Source organism: Chenopodium album, chromosome 1 (genome assembly GCF_948465745.1).
Source record: "Chenopodium album chromosome 1, dcCheAlbu1.1, whole genome shotgun sequence".
NCBI lineage: Eukaryota > Viridiplantae > Streptophyta > Magnoliopsida > Caryophyllales > Amaranthaceae > Chenopodium > Chenopodium album.
In genome coordinates this window covers 27,306,056-27,328,250 of record NC_137834.1, presented here as the reverse complement: position 1 = coordinate 27,328,250, position 22,195 = coordinate 27,306,056, and the positions used below count along the sequence as shown (strand labels likewise).

Genomic DNA, 22,195 nt, shown 5'->3' with positions numbered 1-22,195 from the left:
GTTTGCTTAAACTATAAGATTTTGCACGCTAAACGTTTTTAATTAAGTATTTATGCTACCAAATTATGTATTTAGAAGAGTTAGTATGATTGGCACAAAAAAAATTCAATTATTTTGACTACTTCAATAGACAAGTTAAACAAGCAAGTCGGGTTCATGTGAAGGAATTGACATTCAACACATTAATACAATCGAGTTATGCGTGTCTGTTTCGGGTTGAAAATTTCAACCCAAACCTAAGCCATTTAATTTCGTGTCGGGTTTGTGTCAACCCAATTACTTAAACGGAGCGAGAATTCTTGACCCAAACCTGCTTATTTCGTGTCGTGTCAGCTTTTCTTAGCCCTAAAGTAGTTATTGATTTTCTATATTTATTTTCATATTTAATTTATTATTTTAGCCCAACAATGTATTATGAACTATTGTTTTCCTTTGCTAAAATATTCTCAAACCTTTATGTTTTTTTTTACTCCAATATTTTAACCACTCCTTTACAACTTTCTTGAACTTTATTCTTAGTTCTCTTTTTAAACTTCCTCAGTTTTTCTTGAATGGTCTTTCGTTTGGTAACTTTTCTCACCTTTTTTAAATGATTACCACTAGTTTTTCTTTAATGGTCTTTCGTTTGCTAACTTTTCTCACCTTTTTTTTTTTTTTTCTCCAGTTTTTTAACTTTCACTAGGATATTGGATTACCAAGCAAAGCTTGATCCATTGATAAGGATATAGCTTTCCAATCTTGAGGTTGTGGTTCAATCTCTACTAAAAACTGTTTGACATTCTAACTTGCAAACTCTGAATAGGTTAACAAGTGAGTGGCAATTCATCTTACATACTTAACAAAAAGAAAGAACAAGAAAATTGGAATATTGGATTAGTAAACCTTCTTTCATGAAACACCCTTATTAGCTCGTTGAAAGGGAGGTTTAAGTATGGGTCTTTTTCACATGGGAGGGTTCTAACTTGTAAGTTTATGAATCAATAGGTAAGTTTATCCAAAATACACCAGTTTTATTGATAAAGGTACTCAACAACAAATCATATCAATAAGTTGTCATTTATACAATCAAGCAGCTAAGCGATTTTCATGACTACCAAACATCTATACAAATCAGCATAAAGAATCAGATAGCCACTAATAACTGAAAAAAATAAATAATTGGCCATCTACTTACAGCCAAATAGAAGTTTATCTATTTCAAAATGCTTCTATTTCTGCTTGAGATATAATCATGCTTAATTGGACCAAGTGAAGATCACCCTCTTTGATTTGCAATTCGCAAGATCTTATGACCATTAATTTGCAATATCGCAGCACCAACCTACTTCTTAGACTCCAAGATTTTACCAGCTGGAAATTGGAAGAAAATGGGGTGAAAAAGAAACATAAGAGTTACGATTGGCCAAAGAGAACCCTGATGCACCTTTTACCCACTGGTTTCCTGCATCCTTTGTAATGAAGTAATTTGCTGCAAACAGCTACATATCTAGGTGGGTTGTTACCGTGTCTTACATTTACTGGTCAGCGATTCTGCAACATGCAGCTATCAGGATCAGTATGAGAATAAAAAACCAAAAAAAGAGGCACCTGAGAAGAAATTTACCTGGTTAGGTTTTCCTGCCAAGTATAACTTGCTATATACAGACTGTCTGTGTAAGGTTGTTTTTTTTTATAAATGTTTCTTTGATCAATATCATCACCAGCTTCTCGAACACAGGAGGGTTAAGAAAATTGAAGCCACGGTGAGCCCTTGGTTTTTTCATACTGCCAGCCCTTTAAGGTGAGCGAAAATCCCAACTATGAAACAATATCACATATGCAAAAGCACTAGTATTTGATAAGGGCTGGCAATGAAGCATGCAGTTCTCCTAAGCACTGAAAGATCCAATTGAGAAGTTGCTCCCTTGGTAGCTCCAGAAGTAGTTCAGTCTGTCAGACCCCAAAAAACAAAAAAAAATAAAAATAAAAATAAAAATAAAATATAATTAAAAAAAACACAATGGCAGCATGTTGCAGTCAGATAAGTTACAAAAGAGGCTCCCCTCAAAAAAAAAAAAAAAAAAAAAAGGTTACAAAAGAGGCAATAAGGAGAGGATTGTCCACCAACTACATTATTTCATACAATCACTACCACCTTTTTTTTTACACAACAATCACTACCACCTTATAGATGCACGTAAGCTTAAAAGATGCTTGTTCTAGGATAAAAATGGTAAGGTAGATAGCTCATTTTTCCTTAGATTTTCCCACCCTGCTTTTCTTTTTTACCCCTTCATATATCTCTTGTTTCTTGCAAATGTATAAGATGACATGAGCAAATATAGTTGTAAGTAGATTGTTGCACAGTATAACTTTCCATTTTTCATCCCCGGTCAAATTTTCCATCTAACTTCCATCTTCAGAGAACAAAAACAAGGAACTTATGGAAACTTCTCTGCTTTTCAACAGAGAAGTAATCGACAAAGCTTGTCGAACAGTCTCTTCAATGAGCTCCATGATATGACAATCACTTTGCTGGAAGTTTTGTATGACAAACCCTCTATAATACTAGTCATAAAAGAGGAAATTTCCAAATGAAAAGATAGCATAATGCCATGAAACAAATAGATACGTAGATGATCTAAATTAAAAAGTTCTACAGGTGCACTTCTGCAGAGAAAGCATAGTTGATAACAGGCCTGAATAAAACACTTACCTTAATTTGTCCATTGTCATACACAAGTGAACAACGTAAAACATCAGAAGCCATGGAGTCCTTGATCATCCTGAATACATCTTTAGTCATGTTTGTTTCCATGCCAACTATCCTTCCAATGACATAAATTCGGCTAATCCCAAGGTCTGCTGCCATTCTTTTCACATAGAGTTTCTTTAATAGAATTTCCATTGAGTTAGGCTCTTTTCCATACTGTCGCCGCAAATCCTCTGTAAATTTAACTAAACTCAAGATGTCATTCTCTGCTGCCTTCTCAGCATCATTTATTAATTCCATGGGATTCTCTAGATAATTTATGTACTCAGAAGAGAGATGAGGATTGACATTTATATCAAGCTGGAATGGAAAATTTAAAAGAAGCGAGTTAGAAATCAGATAAGGATAGAATTGTGAATAATTGGATCATAAATAGCTTGTCATCAATCAAATAATGAATTTGTGACATGGTCATATTACTGGATGTTATTATATATTCTTGAGTCTCATACATCAATTAACTGGAAATAATGCATTTTGTTATCATCCTTAGGGTTGCTTTCTGAAATGGAATTTTAAGGTATTGGTGCTTTTGCAGGAATGAAACTAATTCCAATTTTAAGGTATCAATTATCAATTATCTTCAAACGACTTATTGACTCTTATGTGTCAATTAATGCTTCTTCTTTTAGCAAAAATCTGACTTTTTTAAGAAGTTGCAGCACTAACACATTTTATCTGTTAATAAACATCATTACACGATATTTAGTACCTGAACATTTTGATAAGGAATAGATCTAATCCGGTGTTCTTCAACCTGCGAAACAAGGCCAGAATCATAATTCACAATAAGCAAAGCCAAAGGGTTCTCAAGGTTGGCTATTTAAACAAAACCTAACTGAAACAAGACTGGAAATTTTGTTTTTTTTAGCAATGGGTCAAAAGCATGATACAAAAATTATAGGTATGTATCAAAGGAGTTAAACAGATTACCTTGGACAAGCTCTCAAAAAGCATCTCGAAAAAGAGATCGATGCCCACATTTCCTACATCACCTGTTTGCTGCTCACCAAATATATTACCAAAACCTCTAATTCCCATGTCTCTTTCAGCAAGCTGAAAGCCTTGACCAAGTTCACGACACTCTTCAAGGGCTGAAAGTCTCTCCTACAGGTGTAAGTGAAATTCAGCTTAGTAACTGCTACTTGAAATTTAGAAAATATGTTGATACAAATAACAATGATTGAACGACTTTAGAGGTTTCAACAAATCAAACTGAGATTGCAACAAGGGTAATTAGACAAACCAGTGCTTGATCAGACAGCAAAGATTTATCTGGGTAAAATAGGTACGCGTAAGCTTCCTTATCTGATCTCCCAACCCTTCCTCGCAGCTGTTGTATTGGAATTGGGGTGACAAAGATTAAGAATCAACACGAGAGATAGTAATACATACATACATACAAACATACATACATACATACATACATACATACATACATTTTCCACAGCAATGTATGTGAATAAAAGTTGTTAAAGGGGTATTTCTATCAAGCACTAAAGACAGATTGCTTTCAATCAATAACTCTTAATTCGCTAATCCCTTGCAAACAGCAAACAGAAAAAAGTTAATACAGAAAAACCTATTGATCAGCAAAGTTAGAAACCTTTACCACCCATTCTCATGTAAATATAAAAATACAACTGAAAATAGTACACTGTACAACGAGGATAGCTGACGTGCAATAAGGAAAAGCTGTCCTATCAACAGAAAGACTAATTAGAGACTAGCATTAGCCCAATTTCTTTGAACCTTCCCAACTGATTAACTTTTGAAAGTCTCAGACATGTTAGCCCATAACAATGCTAATTGAGTGACTGTCCCACAACAAACCAGAAGACATCAAATCAGAAGAAAAGACACAGCAATTTCGCTCCAACCAAACATCATAAAATTGCCATGGCTCATGAAAGCATTGCACCATGGCACTTTTTCTCCTTACGCTCACCAAACCCCTTGAATAAAGCTATAGCCAACACATAAACTCTAAAGGGCAAGCCCAAGTAAGCTTCTCCAAAGATAAATGGCCATGTCAAAGTGAAAAAAAATTATGACCAATAAACTTTTGTTGTAGGAGCATCCCTCGACTTCCAAAAGAAGTTTCCAACCAATGAAGGTAGAATTTGAGGGGATCAACTAAAGCAACTAAGAAAAAGTTTACATTTACAGGACTTGAATAAATACCACATGCAGACCCTAGAATTTTCCACTTGGCTTATTGATTTATAACCTATAATTAGAAAAAAGAGCTCTTTTGACTCCCTATCATTTAGTGGTCTTTGAAAACGTAAATACTACGATAAATTCCGAACATAAATTATGGAGCAAAGACAAATGATATTACTGAGGGAAAAAAGGGCTGCTCTTAGGTAAGTGAATAATATTTTTTTTTAAACTCCCATAAAGCCGTAGCAATCACAGAAGCATCGAGAGCTTTAGAAATATTGTAAAACCACCCTAACAGCTTGTGAAATCCCACTAATAAGAAGATTGTCTCCTTTTTGGGTGCTCCTCAACCATTTACTAGAAACAAGGCTTACTTTTGAGAACAAGTGTGGAATGGGTGGCTGATACCCTTGCTTCTGATGCAATAATTTAATTTGTAGAGGGTTCTAAGCACCCCACCACCTATACCACAACACCCCCACCCCCCACCCACCCAAAAAAAAAAAAAGGGTACTATTTCTATTAGCCATGATCATTACTTGCAAACTCTACTATCTTATATAGTGCTAGCTATTCACTAATACAAATTGAACAATCACTTATATTATTTTATTTATCTGTTTATTTTTTTTAAAGGAACCGCTGATAGTTAAAGACATCCCTTAATGTCTAGAACTTTTAAATAAATACTTAGTACACAGTTTGGCCAGAAAGTAACATGCCTGATATAGCTGTGCTAGTCCAAATTGCTGAACATCCTGAATAATTATAGTGTTTGCATTTTGGATGTCTAATCCACTTTCCACTATGTTTGTACATATAAGAATTTTAGTTTTTCCAATGGCGAAGCTTTCCATTGTTTCTTCAAGCTGTTTCGAGTATTGCTGCAATTAAGAGTGGATGCAAAATGTGAGATGCAAACACCAATTGATTAGAATAATAAGCACAGGTGCATAGTATGCATATCATCATACGTCAGGAAATCAGACCAAAATGAGGCACAAGTAATTCCCAAACTGCAGCCTCATGGAAAAAAAAGTTCCAGAGCCAGCCTAGAATATCTGAAAAGCATATTTTTTAATTATCAGGATGCGCGATTCCCAATTTCAGATGAATATCTCACTTAAAACTTCACCAACTACTGTTCAAATGAACTCCAGTGCCCACTGTTCTGTCATGCTAAGAAGGCTTCGCAAGGTTATCTCTTTCAGATATACGAAATGATTTTGATCCATCATACTTTTCTAAGAACTAGCTGTGCCATTGCGAGCGATAGCCCAAATTTGGGATTAATATTTATGGATTTTGCGTTTACGATAAATCGTTTAGTTTGAATTATATTGCGCGATAACCCAATTCTGCTAAGTACTTGTTGTAATTTAATTATGGTTAATGTGTAGATGATGAATAACTGTTAGTATTATACTTGTAAAATATTGCTTATTGTTCAGTTAATTGTGCAAGTATGTAATTGCATGTAGATTAATTATGGAACAGTTTATAGGGAAAAACGTATTAATTTGATTGATGAGTATGGGAGCAAGTGTAGACTATGAGCATAATATGTTTGGTTGGCTCATGAAAATTATAAAATATAATAGTCAGTACAGATTAAAGAAAGTTAAAAAAAAAAAAAAATCGAAAAACACATTTGTAAATATAATAAAAGTTTTTTATTCTCTTTCTCAAATCACATGTAAGTTTTTTATATTTTAAGTTATGGGAATAATGAATTATTCTTAGTTTCTTCCTATTTAACATAAGAATGTGATTAGTAATAGTATTATTTCACTTTTGTTTAAAGAATCACTCTTCCTAACCTATAAAAAAATGCAAAAGAAAAAAAAAATAGTAAGAAAACAAGATTTAAAAAAGAAAAGAAAAGGGGGAAAAAAAAAACAATGTCAACATGACAAAAACACTATTGATATTTTCCCAAAATGAATAGTAGGCATTCTCACTTTTTTAAAGTTCATAGATATAGACTTGGAGGAATTTCAATTCTCAGTCTCTTTAAGCTCCTTTTTCTTCACTGTAGGATTTATTGCAAACCTAAAAGATCTCTCTAGAGAGACAAATTTTTAACTTTTAAAAATAATTTACAAGAAAAGTAGACATCAAGGTCATCAACTAGCTGAAGAAAAAAGGGGAAATAAAGTAAAGAAAAATATATGATGAAATACCTTTCCATGAGCAATGGCTATTTCAACATCTGGAAAGGACTGTTCAAGAAAACCCATGACTTCCTCAAGTCCTGCAAAATATTATTAGCTCAAAACTTCATACAAACAGCCAAACCCAGCCAAGACATGTACACATAAAGCAAAGCTTTTGACTATCATATTAATAGTGCTAATTCACAGCTCCTTTTCAATTTTTTTTGGTGGATAGCCCTATGACATATACAACTATACGGAAAAAATGTTGAAGACCCTTCCATTACTTGCAATTTATGACACAAGCACCTAAAAAGCTGTACAAATAGAGTTAGTGTACACTTATGTACATTTATGAGTCAATTCTGTACATAATCTTTTGTTACACTTTCTCTGTTCAACTTGCTATTTATTTTTAGTACTTATGTATGTTTCCTCTTAACCATTATCACCTTATGTAGATAATCCATAAACCTTGTAAAATTTCTAAAATTTAATACTACGTAGCTACTAGTCCTTTTCAGATGTTTTTGATATAATTATCATTTTCTACTAGAACAGACATCTGACTGAAGAAAAGAATCTTGTTTCACCTTTTATACGAGGGAGAACATAAAAGACTTGGCCATCTCTATCCAGCTCATATTTAATTGCTGATACTACATTCTCTTTACTGAAAGCTGAGAGTTGTGTCTTGATCGGGACTCTCTCTGGAGGAGGTGTTGAGATTAAACTGCAGACAAACCATATAATTTATCAAGCTGAACCAGGAAAGGTTCTGTAGAGATAGAAGCTAAATTCTACAGAATATCTACATGTTTTCCTTCTTCTTCCCTTCAGAAGAGATACAAGAAAAGGGAGTTGATTCTAAAACTGAAAGTAGTTTAGTCACACATGGGCTGAGGACCTCTCCCTTGTGTATTTGTCAGACCCTTATATTTAGAAGTCTGATCCGAAGCATCTAAACTCAAACAGTGATCATGCAAATTACAGAAAAGTCTAAGATAGATACTTCTATTTTGAAAACTCTCACATGAGACCAATCAAAGCATTCAGTCAGTGTCAATTTCATGACATATAGAAAAACACAAAGAACAGGATACACATATACAGTTTATAGATACTTATATTTATAATGAAGTAACTGTTTTCGTAGTATTCAAAGTGAAAACAAACCTTGCATCACGAAACCCTGTCAAAGCTAGATAGAGTGTTCGTGGTATTGGTGTCGCTGACAGTGTGAGAACATCAACTGAGGTTTTGAAGGAAGCAATCTTCTCCTTCTGCTTGACTCCAAACCTCTGTAAAGCAAAGAAATATTGCATAATCACTGTAACAGTGGATCCACACGTATAACAGAGGGATTTATCATTCCTTGCAAATAGATAATTCAAAAAGTATTCAAGATTCAAAAATTCAAACAGTACTTAGATTCCATGTATAAAGCATCTCGATTAAACAGTTGTATTATGGAAACTATACAAAATAACTTCATAAGCGACAAACTTCACTTTCTATGCATTTCGGGTTCTAGGAGTGTATGAAATCTTGCTATCCTTCAATGCATTTGACAGGCATGAGATATTCATAGCATTACATCAGGTTCATCTTTAAGGAAGCAATTACATGGATTATGACTCATGTAGGTAAGTATGATTGGCAACTTGCATTGAAAGCTGATAATTAGCTCTGAGGACATGAATAATGAGGTCATTTGGTACAAAGTGATTTGCGCATCCAAAAGGCCTATACACAATGACGCTAACATTAGAATTTAAGGTATCCACTCAAAAGTTGCATGAAGCAGATGGGTTAGGCATAGAGCTCTTGAACCCAAGCAAGCCATAATTTGCTAGCTGGCAATCTTGCAAAAACTGAATTCAAGAACAAGACTTGCTGCCACATATATTTGTGATGAAAAATCTTCTTTTGTGTGACAGCAATCCTGATACATTTACCCACATCCACTTTGAAAGTGGTTTCATTGGTATTTGTTTTACAGTACACGGATGAATGAGAATCCTCTGTACTAGCAGAAATTTTAATGTATAATGAGAAAGATATATAGAAACATTTTAAAAAAAAATAATAAATAAACCAGCAGCTTGCAACAGTAAGTTAAGATTTGGAGAATAGATGGCTACACTAGCACCATGCATATATCATGCCTAGAAACTCCAAAACATTTCTGTTTGAGAGCAGAAAGTGTTTTTCCTGTTGTATTTTGGCAGAGTAAGTATGACATTATAGATTAAATATAGAGTGTTAGTATAGATAAATTAAGGTGAATGATAAATAAAGGTGATTGGTCAGTTGCAAGCTAGTTAATACTAAGGGCTTAAGTAGAGAAAGCCTTCTAAGGTCGTTTAATCTTTGTATGTTTTCCATTTATCAATAAGCTAAGACCTTCCATAGGCAATGACCAGTTACTAATTTACAGAGGAAAAAGAAAGCATTTTGCATTGATGCATACCTTCTACATTGAGAATTTGTCTTTCTTCTTTAATCTCTTTTTTACAATACAAATTTTGATTTGTGTTTCTACCTGGAGAATTTTGATTGTGTTCTTCTAAAATGTTACAATTGATGTTTCCATCAAGATTCTGGGGCAGCAAGCAACATAAAATGAGTAGTCGAAAACTTAGAACGCTTAAATATTCAAAAGTAATGTAAATGAAATAGGCCTCGTAGCAGCATAAAACCACATATCAAGGTCAAACAAAATGGAGCTGGACTCTAGATTGGTAAATACAAAAAAAAAGGCTATGCTTTGTTCAATTAAAAGTGCTTTTATAAAAACATACTTCATACTCAATATTGCAGTAGTAAAGGAAATACTTAATTATTTTTCAATAACATCTACCAGCTCGTGAAGTGCATACTACAACCAGACATATCATAACTTAACTTAGCTCATTTTGATCATTGTCATTTGTCACAGATCAGGCAATGAGTTTAGCAACTCTGTAATAGCTACCTTACCTGTTTCCATATATATAGAATACAGATGCAGGAAGCCGGGAACAGAAAGCCCAAATAATTTTTAATATAACCAAATGATCAAGAACAAATTAATTATCAGCTTAAGATTACAATGTTGATAAAATGTTAATAAATACTCCATATATGCTAGTTTCTTATGTACCAGATCAAAAGTTTTTTGGTGTAAATCAAACGAAGAGTTGATCAAAAGGTTAAGGTAGCATACATTTGATTCCCTCTCCTACTATGCACTATGAAGTACCTCATCATAGGTAATGGGATAATGTTGTTGAATAGAATGGTCTGACAAAGAACTGAATAAAAATATTGGTAGCTATGCATACAAGAAAATTTGAATAACCAATTTGAGAAACTACAACAAGTCATATATGCCACCTCAGCATAAAAGAAAGAAAAGAATACAGCACACATGAAAATATGTAAAAGAAGAGATGGCAAACACATAATCATCATCTAAAAGATATACAGAAGAAAGGAGCCAAACCTGCTCCTCATCAACTACAAGAAGGCCCAGATTATTATAAACAACGCGATTTCCAAGAAGTGAATGAGTTCCCACAATAATGTCCAGCTCACCCTTTTTTATCTGACGCAAGTATTCCTCCTTTTCTCCTCTGGTCTGCAAATAGGAAGCAATGCTTTAAGTTCCTAACAAAACTAAATATAGTACATTACAGCAACTTATTTTTATTTTTTTATTAGGGGGTTTTCTTTCAGAGCTTGAAAGTTAAAAATCCAGTTTTGCAAATGTGAAAGGATCTTCATGGTTTTAAGAATCTGGAAACCCTTTCCTTAAAAACAACACCATGCAGTTATCTTTGATTGTCCGTATCAGTTTATGACTAATTCAAAATTCCATACCCCGTCTGCAAGGGACACAGTTCATTCAGCACCCCCCCCCCCCCCTTTTGCCCCCAAATATCCTTTTGATAAGCAATTCATCCCCTTGTAACTCCCCTTAGCTTTTAACTTGGTGAAGTGGACCCATGCTTCTCATATTCACCTCTATAATCACACCTCTCTTCTTCCCACCCTTACACGGTCTCTAGTTCTCTCCAAAAATAGGGTCAACGAATTCTAATATCTCCAACCCAAAGCTCTTGCAATTATTTGACTATTAGATTGGTAAGATGCTCACTAAACTGATGCTAGGCTAGAGGCATCTGCCACTAGTTTCCATCAAGTGGCAGTGGGAGTACAAGGAAGTTGAACAAAGAGTTTGTTATGGACCTGAGTTTAGAAAAATAGCTATATGATCCAATGAAAAAGGAATAGAAGAAGAAGATTCTAGTCACATAGAGCTGAATCTTAGGCATAGAATTTCTTAGTATGTGCCTGGAATAAACAAAGACATGAACAAATGAAGAGGCCTTTCCTGATCCAATATTCCAATCTCCACGATTGTACAAACAATGTCTACATATTTAACTATGACAACTGAACAGTTCAAGGTATGAAAAATGGACACCTACCCAGAATGATAAATTACCCCTACCTAACTCACAATAAAGCAACAGCATAACGAAGCAGAACGTAAGAAAAATTAGTGACTTGCACAGTAGATAAATTCAAAAAACTGAGCCTACAAGTGGTGAAAACTTCATGTCTGTGATGTATTGTGAAAATCAAACATGTAGTATTCAGATTGTCAATTGAGCATTTTATATCTGCTAAGCAATAGGGAAACACTGCTTTGAAATTATTGATATAAGGTTTACTAATATCTTTAAATAAACTACTTATACTGTAGTCTGATTGTAAAAGTTATGATTTTGATTGTAAAAGTTATATTAATTTCTCTAAATTTGTGGTTTTCAAGTCTTTATTATTATTGTAGATGCCATATGGCTATTCATTAATGTAATTGATTCTTCCCGTCAAAAAAAAAAAAAAAAAAAAAAAAAAAAAAAAAAAAAAAAAAAAAAAAAAAATTAGTCTGAATGTCTAATTCAATAGCAGCCAATGCTCAACCTGTAAAGTTGGGATTTGATAACATCATAAATATAAAAAAAGCATAAACGCTGTTGATACATCTTTTTACTAATATATAATCATGGTCTGTTACTAATCCTATGTTAAAAATTTTCAACTTGGCCTACCTGAAACCTGCTCAGAAGTCCAACCTTGATATTGGGATACATGGAAAAACGCTCAGAAATCACATCAAAATGCTGCTTGGCTAACACAATAGTTGGTGCTAGAACCATTGCTTGCTTTCCTGCTGAAACAACACAAAAGACCGCACGTAATGCAACTTCAGTCTTGCCAAATCCAACATCTCCACATATCAGTCTATCCATTGGAGTTTCTCTGTCTGTCAAATCCTTCTCTACATCAATAAAAGCCTGCAGAAAATGTCAACTACTCTAACAAGAAGTATCAACCATGAAGCAGGAAATGACATTTGTGTTTTGATATGGTTATAGTTCAATAGAGGTGCACATCAAAACATAGCATAAATATGCAGCATCTAGGTTAATGAGGCTAAGGATATAAATCTTTAAGGCCTTGCATAATCTAATTTAGTACCCCCTCATCTCCAAAAAAAAGAATTATTCCAACTCACACCAGAAGGAAAGAAAAAAGTAGTAGAAGCTCATAAAGTCATAAATGGTCAAACTTAACTGATAGTTCCGGAATATTTATTGAAGCATTGATTTGACTTTTTAACTCTCAAGCACTTGGGGTATCAACTGCTCAAATTGTGTTAAGTTTTGAGGCAATGTTCACAATAGCAAGACAAACCTTGGTTATAAAGAGCAACTTTGGGTAGTTTGACAGATACAAGTATATGATAAGTCCAAGATAAAATAATACAAGATGTTTGTTGTCCTTCTGTCTAAAAGGGGTGATGTGGCATGCAGAGTAGTTGGCGTGCCTCAAAGATCCACTATAAATGATGGAATTTTCTTCAAGGGGCCATTAGGCTCCATTGCTCCAAAAGGGAAATCTTGAACACGTTCAAATGAAATTTCAGCATACCACCAACATAAGCCCTTCCTACGATACAACCTCTTGTATAACTAAAACTAAGAAAAATATCTATAGTTTGATATTAGGAACTTATTGCCACAAAAACCAAAGGAACAAGAAACTTAAACGCTAAGATGCAACTCCAAAAGAAAAGGAAAAAATAAAAAAAATAAAAACCCGTGAAAGATTTTTATTCCCCAAAAGATTAAGAGGTATATTTGACTTAGCTTCTTCATTCCTATTTTAACTAGTTATAATTTTTGTAATAATATCATCGGCAGTACTTCATAATTATATGGCCACGAGCCCCTTTCCTCCATAATTGATTACAAAAAAAAGGGGGGGGGGGGGTTTATGAAACCTAGGTTGGATATTAAATAGGAAATTCCAGTGAAAGTGCCTCAAGGATTAGCAATAGCCTTTGTTCCCCTTGCCTTAATTAACTTATATTAGAAAATAAGTTCAATCAAGAAAAAGAAACTCTTATCATTTGAGTTATGAAAATTAAGCTCACTAAGTTTAAAACTATAGATCAAAGCCAATAAGGGCTACCGCCTATGGGAGTTGCATTCATAACTACAATAAGTTCAATTCAAGCAAATAAGTTCTCATAAGTTCAGATTAGTGACATTCAGGTGAATAGAGCACACCTTAGGACTTGTTTGGTTGACATTAATGGACATGGTCAAAGTTTCCAGTTAGTGCTTATGTGGAGCGTTATTTGGTTTACATGAAAAAGGTTTGTGGTAAGTTGATAATACATGGATATTTAGACTTCCCATACACCGTGGGAAGTGGCTAGCCCACTTCCCCCTTCATAAGCCACAATTCCCTCACGTGTTTTGGTTTATTTACATATCTACTATCCAAATTCCTAAGAAGTGCAAATTCCAAAGTGTTAATCAAACATATAAACCATTCCACTTTGTAGATTAACAAGGGAACTAACTTTCATGAAATGAAAAGTCTCACGGATATTTAGTTCCAACATAAACCAAACAGCCACTTAGATAGTTGTATTGAATTTAACTGCCAATGAGAAGTAGTGATGCTTCAAAAAGAATGGCTTTCCAGTAATAGAAAGTGTTTTACCTGTTTTTGATCTGGTGTGGGCTCATAAAGAAACTGAGAAGTAAACTCAGCCATTGCTAGACATTTTGGATACGGAGGTCTTTTCTGTTTAAGCCTATGTAAATACAATTCCATCAAGTCAACTACCATTTTCTGGACTGCAACCTTTCCTTTGGTCCTCCTCTTTTCCCATGCACTTGTGTCATTTAGTTTACTGAGTGTTCGTGGCTTTTTTGGTTCATTTGGACTGAAATGAGAAATACATAACACTCAATAATTGAAAGTTGGAGCCTGGAAGACTGAATGTACAAGAAACATCATGAAAAAGACATCTAAATTTTCTGAGTAAATTCTTGATTCACTTTTGCCAGCAGTTGTAAGGAATACATCGGTAGCATGCAAATGTCAAAAAAAATCAAAATGCACAACAATTCCTGCGAAATTTTCACGAATGTTAAACATAACAAAGTCTTAACAAGATATTACTTCGTATGTCGTAACCCTCACAAAATTGCTTATTACACTGGCAAACTACCTTATGTCATGAACCTCACAAAGTTGTTCATTACACTTGCAAAAACATTCAGATACTGCGACAACTCTTATGCCATTCAACCCTTAATAATGTTTCACATTCAACCTTATCACAAAAGGTGAATACCAATGTCAAAATACTAACATCAGCAGCAAAAGACATTATATATCCAGGCAAAACCCAGCTCAAGAAAGCTCAAAAATGTACTGTCCTATACTCTTCCCTATTCGAGTATTCGTCTAACAAGTCCTCACTTGTATTCTGAATATCTAACACTCCAATTTCACTAACAAAAGAAAAGAGTAAATCTAGGAATTAAGATTAAATTTCAATAAGAAAGGATCATAAGAAACCATACAGATTATATCGGTAGAGCATACGCGACGCCTGCTTAACAGGAAGCTTAGCCATACCATCTCCATACTCAATAAACACATATTCAATAGGTTCAGAACCATCTTTTGGCATATCATATTTAATCCCAACAAATCTTCCAATACCAACTTTCTTATGAACTACATAATCCCCAGATTTTAGAGTATAAGGATCAACTTTATAACTAATTCCACCACTTTCTTTTCCTCCTCCTTTCTCTTCCTTATTTTTCCCTTTCAATTTCTCCAACCCTCTTTGCTGCTGCTGCTTCACAAGCTGAATATACTTCTCAGCCTCCTTAGAATCCAAGGCCGGTTTCGTAGTGTCTCGGGTTCCATGATCCCTCCTTATTCTCTCATTCAAGGCCGAAATCGGGTCGAATTCTGAGTCAGAAACCTTCTCCTTTCTAAAGGATGATTTGGTCCGGGAACCCCCTTCAGTGTAAACAGCATTGCAGATTAATAATTGGGGTTTACGACAATGGCGGCGACACGGGCATTTGAAGTTGATAGAGATGGTGGATAATTGAGGGTGTGAGCTCAATTTGAAGCAGAAATCTGAAATTGGGAGGAAGAAGGCTTTTGTGGCAGCCATTAATTCTAAAAAATTGAAGGTTTTGGGTGAAAAAAGTGAGGAATTTTAGCAAAGACGGGTGAAATTGAAGATGGGTTTTGGCATTTTTAAAGGAGAAAGAGAATGGTGATTGAAAATGGGGGGTTTTGAGAGGGTTTAAGCAGAAGGACGGGAGATACAGGTAAACTGATAATGTGAGAATTTGTGGAGTAGAAACATAAAGCTGCTCAAAATATCTAATCAGTAATCACCAATTTTAGAAATCTGATGACCGTTAATGACAGTTCAGGTTATTTTACCACAACAGAATTGTTGAGGAGGCCGCCCAGGTTTCTCAAGTTGATAAACATCAAATGTTTATCAAATGGCATTCTCGTAATTATTTTGCCTAGTTTTCTGCGAAAACCAATTAAATAATGCGGTAGTGGTCCCAGTCCAAGCTGGCAGTGAACCAACCTTAGTAACGGATAGTTAACGCCTTCGTTAACGATTAGAACAACTTCGTCAACACGTGGAAGTTACTTTTGCAGAAGAAAGAGAAAGTAAGGCAGACACTACAGTTGGAGAGAGAAAATACATTAACCTCCATCCTAAAAACTAAGGAAATTTTTTTTTTTTTTTTTTTTTTATAAAGAGGGAGGATGCGATTTGGAACTCGTCGACGGGCATAGCAGCTGTTATCGGAGTCGGTGCGGAAAAATTGGATTTGTTTCCGGGCTTTTATAAGGTTCGTTCTCTATGGTTATTGAGTCGTAACAATTCTGCTATTGCAATTTATTTGTAATTGGATCATTTCGAATGAATCTATTTGATTTGTTACTATCGGAAACCAAATATTCCGGTGCTTACATGTATTCAAAATTGAAGCATGAATGTGTTCAATTTAATCTTTGTGTACGGCTTAGATGGTTTTGTTATTATTTTTTTTTTTAATCTTTTAATTTAATGTGGTTTGTGTAAAGTCGTTCATTTAGACTTGTGATTGTTGTATGCGGTGTGTGAACAGGTACCTTGTATTATGCTGTAGTTTGCAATTATTAATATTAAGATTAGGGGGTAGTGATTCGTAATTAAATCAGGATGGTTGATTTTCATGACGATGTTTCTGGGGATGTAGTCGGGGAAGGGGAACTTGGGGATGATTTTTATGACAATGGAAGTGGTGATGGAGTCGGAGAAGGTGAATTTGGGGATGATTTCTATGACAATGGTGCTGGGGATGGAGTTGGGGAAGGTGAAATTGGAGATGATTTGTACTGTCCTGATTCTGTTGATGATATGTCATTAAATATGTGCGTTCCTCCAATGTCACCAATTCGTGATGAGCAATGCAGTAATGTAATTGAATATCGTTCTCCAATTAAGACTGTAGTGTCAACTAACAGGGTATGTTCTGCTCCTTTGGTTGAATCTCCGAAAGTGGGGATGGTGTTTAAGTCATGGTAGGATGTAGAGATATATTACAAAAAGTATGGTGAGCAGGAGGGTTTTGGTATATCTAGGGTGCAAGGAACTAAATCCAAAGTGACCAATGAGCGCTTGACCTCGACGTGGAGGTGTGAGTGTTGGGGTGCCCCTAACATGAGGGCCAAGAGAGAGGCCAAAAAGAGGGCTAAATCAATGGATGTTGCTGGCTGTGGTGCTAAGGTGAATGGAGTTATTGGGGCAGATGAACTCAGTCGGGGGAAGAGAAAATCAAAGAAATGTGAATGTGGTGCTAGTGTATATGCTGGGGTTAATGCAGAAGGGGAGTGGGAATTAAGGAAGGTGATTAATGTGCACACACATGATGTTAACCCCAGCGTGTCCAAGTTAGTTAAAGAGTATAGGATGAAGAATTACACTGCTAATGTGAAGAAGGTGTTGCTGAATTTTTATGAAGAGGGGGTGTCTGTTTCCAAAATTCGCAATGGTCTATCACATGAAAAAGAGGATGAGGAGTTGCCCAGCCTTAAGGACATGCAGCATGAGGTTTCCAAAGCACGGAGGCTGAAATTTGAGGGAGGAGATGCTAATGCCATGATGGCGTATTTTGAGCGGATGCAAGCGGATAATCAGAATTTTTACCACACCCATCGGTTAGATGGTTTTGGTCGCTTGAAGGATGTGTTATGGTAAATGCGAGAAGTCGGGCAGCTTACGAGTATTTCGGGGATGTAGTTTGTTTTGATGCTACATACCTTACAAACCAATATGAACTCCCGTTTGCGAACTTCGTGGGCGTCAACCATCACGGGAAGTTCATCCTTTTGGGCTGTGCCTTAGTGTCCCGAGAAACCACTGAGACGTACAAATGGGTTTTCCAGCAGTGGTTGGCTTGCATGGGAAATAAAGCCCCTGTAGCTATTTTGACAGATCAAGCTGCTGCAATGCGGAAGGCAATTGCTGATACGATGCCAACTGCCAGGCACAGGTGGTGCATATGGCACATAGTGAAGAAATTTTCAGATAAGCTTGGCAAATGCAAGGGGTAAGCCTTGTTATCTGATGTCATATTGCTACATGATGAATTCTGTTATATGTTATGTGTTGAATTTAACAGTGGCTATGGATATAGGTGTTTATGTTTTAGGTACAAAGATTTCAAGAGTCCCTTGAAGGCAATAATCTACGAGAGCTTCACTATTGAAGAATTTGAGAAAAGGTGGTGTGAATGCATGAAGAAATTCAGTCTTGAGGATAATGAATGGTTAGCTGATCTATATGAAGAGAGACACATGTGGATTCCGGCCTTCATGCGTGAGTACTTTTGGGCCGGGATGAAGACCACACAACGTGTGGAGAGCATCAACAGTTTTTTTGATGGGTTTGTTAATCGGAAGACGAAACTTTGTGAATTTCCTGTGCGATACACCAGGGCAATGACAAAAAGGGTCAAGGATGAGAATGAAGCTGATGCAAAGGCAACAAAGTATATTCGGCGACTAGTCAGTGGTTTCAGGCATGAAGCATTTTTCCAAAAGGTTTACACTGATGCTAAGTTCCAGGAGATTCAAAGAGAACTATCCCGATTGATGTACTGCTATGACAGGGGAGAAACTGTTATTGATGAGACAACGGTTCGATATGTGATCGAAGACAGGGTCTGGATAGTACCGGAGGGGGAAAGTGAAGAAGTCATTACAGATCGTAGGCGCAATTATGCGATTTTGTACAACCATGTGCTGAAAGAGGTCACTTGTGACTGCAGAAGATTTGAAACCCATGGTATTCTTTGCAAGCATTGTATTCGTGTGTTGGATAAGAACATGGTCCTTGAAATACCTACAAAGTATGTGGTAGACAGGTGGCGCAAAGATATCGTGAGGAAGCACACAAGGGTAAAGGTCGCGTACCATGACCCCTCGCAGACACCCGAGGTGAAAAAATACAACTTGATGATGAATGCATTTGAGGGGGTGTGTGAGGATGCTTCTGCTGCAGATGATGCCACCGTGCAGCTAGCGGTGGACTCCCTGTCTACTCTCCACATTGAAGTGAAGGATCGGAGGCTGAAATATATGGAACTGATTGCTTCGAGTGATTACCCCATGGTTGAGGATCCACAGTCAGACATTGGTTCTAACAGCCATATTGTTCCCAACATTCTTGACCCTGTGTGTAAAAAACGTCATCGTGGTAGACCAAAGGGTTCTCGCAATAAATCCTATGCAGAGACTGGTTACAAGCAAGTTAAGCCACGGAATTCAAAGGTATGCCTTACATTATGACCTATCTGTGTTAATATTTGACCTATCTGCTACAAGGTCTTATGTTTTTGTGCTGTGCTTTTTATCAGGCAAAACAAGCTTTGGAGAATGCCCATCTGCAGGTATATCTGACGGTATATTTGATATGAGAATATTATTTGACACTAACAGTATGTGTTCTAACATTTTCTATTAAAATACACTTAAACAGGATGATGGTAACATCCACCTTACACAACCTGATGTAGGTGGAGACAGTGTATGCCTCTCAGATGATGAAGACATGGTGTTTGACACTAACAGTGTTGGTTGCACTGGTGGTTTGTCCGATGCGTTTTGAGGGGTGGCCAGACATGGATGAACGACCCGCCATGTCCTCAATAGAACTAATGTAGTAATAATTGGGCACTGTATGTAATGGCCCAAAATTTAGGGTTCAATCTTGAATGACACTAATGTAGTCATAAATGGGCCATCAGTTGCTAGACACTAATGACACTTCCATGTATGTCATAAATGGGCCATCAGTTGCTAGACTATATATTCCAGAATTGGGCCAATTATGCTGTTATGGGCCGTATTTTAGTGAAGGTATTCCGTGGACTTGCTGTTACAGGCCAATTAGATTGTGAGTTCATGGACTCATGGGCCAATTAGATTGTGAGTTCATGGACTCATGGGCTATGTTGTGCGACAAAACAAATCGTGTTGTCGAAACTTAGGACATTTATAATAGTGAGTTCATGGCCCGACCTTAATGAGTCATGATATTTTTAGCCCAAAGTAATTCGTTATCAATCCATGATTTTTTGATTTGGGCTAATGTTCATTTGGCCCAAAAGTTGAAGGTTGTTTTAAACTTGTTGATCCCAAAACACATTACAATCCAAACAATATAACCAAAATGAAGAAACTGAGCCCAACTAACATTACAATCCAAAGATAATGATGTAAAAGTCTCAGTCCAAACAAACACCATAATCCAAACAACTACTTAATCAAACTCTAGAGTCATCAACATGATACACTAATTGTTCAACAAAATGGGTTGTTCAACAAAATGGGCCCAAACAAAATGAACAAATTGAGCCCAAACAACATTAGAACTCCTACTCAGTTACTTAAGATAGACAACTACTAATAACCCCATAGTCGTTATTAAGTTTACTTAAACCTAGCTTAGCCAAATATGTAATTTGGCAAGGACACATATATCACTTCTTCAAGGGAAGGCAGTACACACGCTTCATGCTCCTAATGCCAGCGCTGCGGATTGTGTGGCTTGGTACGAGAACCCTGTTCTTGTGCATCAGGACAAGTTGGCTAACATGACATCTATAGATCTCAGTGGCCATGTAATATAGCTTCAGCACCTTCATGGTCAACTCGGCCTGGACTGCCAACTTCTTAGACGATCCACTAACGTCACATAGATAAAACTTTCGTAATGCAGCATTCAAATTATACTCTGGATCCTGCAGTGAAAATGTATTAAAATTTGACCACAAAATTTAATATGAGAAGACAATTATGTAAACATAAAATGCTCATCACTTAGTAATACCTTGCCGATAGCAAGCACGATCTGACCATTAGCTATACCAACCTCTCCAGCTGTATCAGTAGGCGTAATTTCCTTTCCAGTACGATTATCAGCTAAGAAAAATTTGGTCTTACCGAGGTCTATTTTGGCAGCATAATCATCGTAGATATGCTCGAAAGTTTGGCTGCTCATGATGTTGTACATCACACCAATGTCACTAGGGGTTTGACTCCTTACTAGGATACCAATTTCAGCTCCATCATCAGGCTCATCCTTACCATTTGTCTTCTTCCCCCCACCAGATGAGCTGGATGAGTTGTCCTGGCTCACCCCAAGTGCACCCCTCATTGTTTCAAGGAGTTTCCTCTTCACACAGGGTGCAGGCTCGTCCTTCCGGTAGTAGGGGTGCAGCTGGTGCAGCATAGCAAAGGCGTTCTGGTTAAGGGTTGCAGCAAGGAGGGTGCTCTTACGCACAGATCTGCTGCTTGATCTTTTTTTGGACCTTCTCTTGGCTGGAGGTTCCTGACCGGACGAAGATGGACTCATAATGTCTTTTCCCTTGTCTCTAGTTGGAGTTAAGGGTTGACCACGGTTCGTATGTCTTTCTAGTGGGGCTTGGATCTTATCCTTACCCTTGATCTTGGTGGGTGATGAACCATCACTCAAGTTTTCGCTCATATTTTGGTGGGAGATAACAACTTTGGATGAAGATGTCATGTTTGCTAGGGTTTTGAAATAGGTTTGTGGTGTGTGTATGGTATCTCAAGCACAAGTTTATATAGAGGGGAATACACAGGCTTTCATAATAGTAATTAATTTATTAAAAAAAATAATTATTTTATTTGGTAAAGTGTACTATGCCTTTTTTTTAATAATAGCTAAGCTTTGGTGCTAGTATTGCATATTGCTCTTAGACAACTTTTTGTATTTGTTTTTTTTTCTTTTTTTGTAATTATTTCCAATAAAAATTTCATTTGGTAAAGTGTGTTATCATATATATCATAATAGTTAAGCTTTGGTGCTAATATTGCATTACACAACTTTTTGTATTTGGTTTATTTTTATTTTTATTTTTATTTTTATTTCTAATAATAATTTCATGTGGTAAAGTGTACAATGCTTTGCTTCACTAAGGCCATATATTATACAGCATGGGATAAAATTGAAACGCACACGTAACCGTGTACATCACATTCAAACTACAAACACTAATTAAATTTTTTATACAAAAATTGTTACTCGTTTTTTGTAGATGAAAAAACATTATTTAGCCTGTTTTCATGAATAATTACGTATTATTCTTAATAATGCACACACAAAGTTATTCATCTTTACCTTCTCCTTCATGTAAATGTTACC

At 36.0% G+C, this 22,195-nt stretch overlaps 2 protein-coding genes across 2 annotated transcripts; one reads left to right on the top strand and one right to left on the bottom strand.

Moving 5' to 3' along the window:
• Window positions 1-989: 989 nt before the first annotated feature.
• LOC145642936 (putative ATP-dependent helicase At3g02060, chloroplastic) lies at window positions 990-15,823 on the bottom strand. The gene is made up of 14 exons (XM_081694093.1): window positions 15,015-15,823; window positions 14,143-14,368; window positions 12,177-12,422; window positions 10,562-10,696; window positions 8,251-8,375; window positions 7,668-7,807; window positions 7,102-7,172; window positions 5,641-5,802; window positions 3,999-4,085; window positions 3,686-3,859; window positions 3,465-3,509; window positions 2,696-3,052; window positions 1,604-1,929; window positions 990-1,530 (listed from the first exon to the last, which is right to left on the bottom strand). The coding sequence occupies exons 1-13, from the start codon at window positions 15,623-15,625 to the stop codon at window positions 1,828-1,830; spliced, it is 2,481 nt and encodes an 826-aa protein (XP_081550219.1). The 5' UTR covers window positions 15,626-15,823; the 3' UTR covers window positions 990-1,530; window positions 1,604-1,827.
• A 333-nt stretch (window positions 15,824-16,156) lies between these two features.
• Window positions 16,157-19,847, top strand: LOC145577452 (protein FAR-RED ELONGATED HYPOCOTYL 3-like). The gene is made up of 5 exons (XM_081634926.1): window positions 16,157-16,331; window positions 16,611-18,074; window positions 18,162-19,296; window positions 19,383-19,415; window positions 19,505-19,847. The coding sequence occupies exons 2-5, from the start codon at window positions 17,716-17,718 to the stop codon at window positions 19,631-19,633; spliced, it is 1,656 nt and encodes a 551-aa protein (XP_081491052.1). The 5' UTR covers window positions 16,157-16,331; window positions 16,611-17,715; the 3' UTR covers window positions 19,634-19,847.
• Window positions 19,848-22,195: the final 2,348 nt, after the last annotated feature.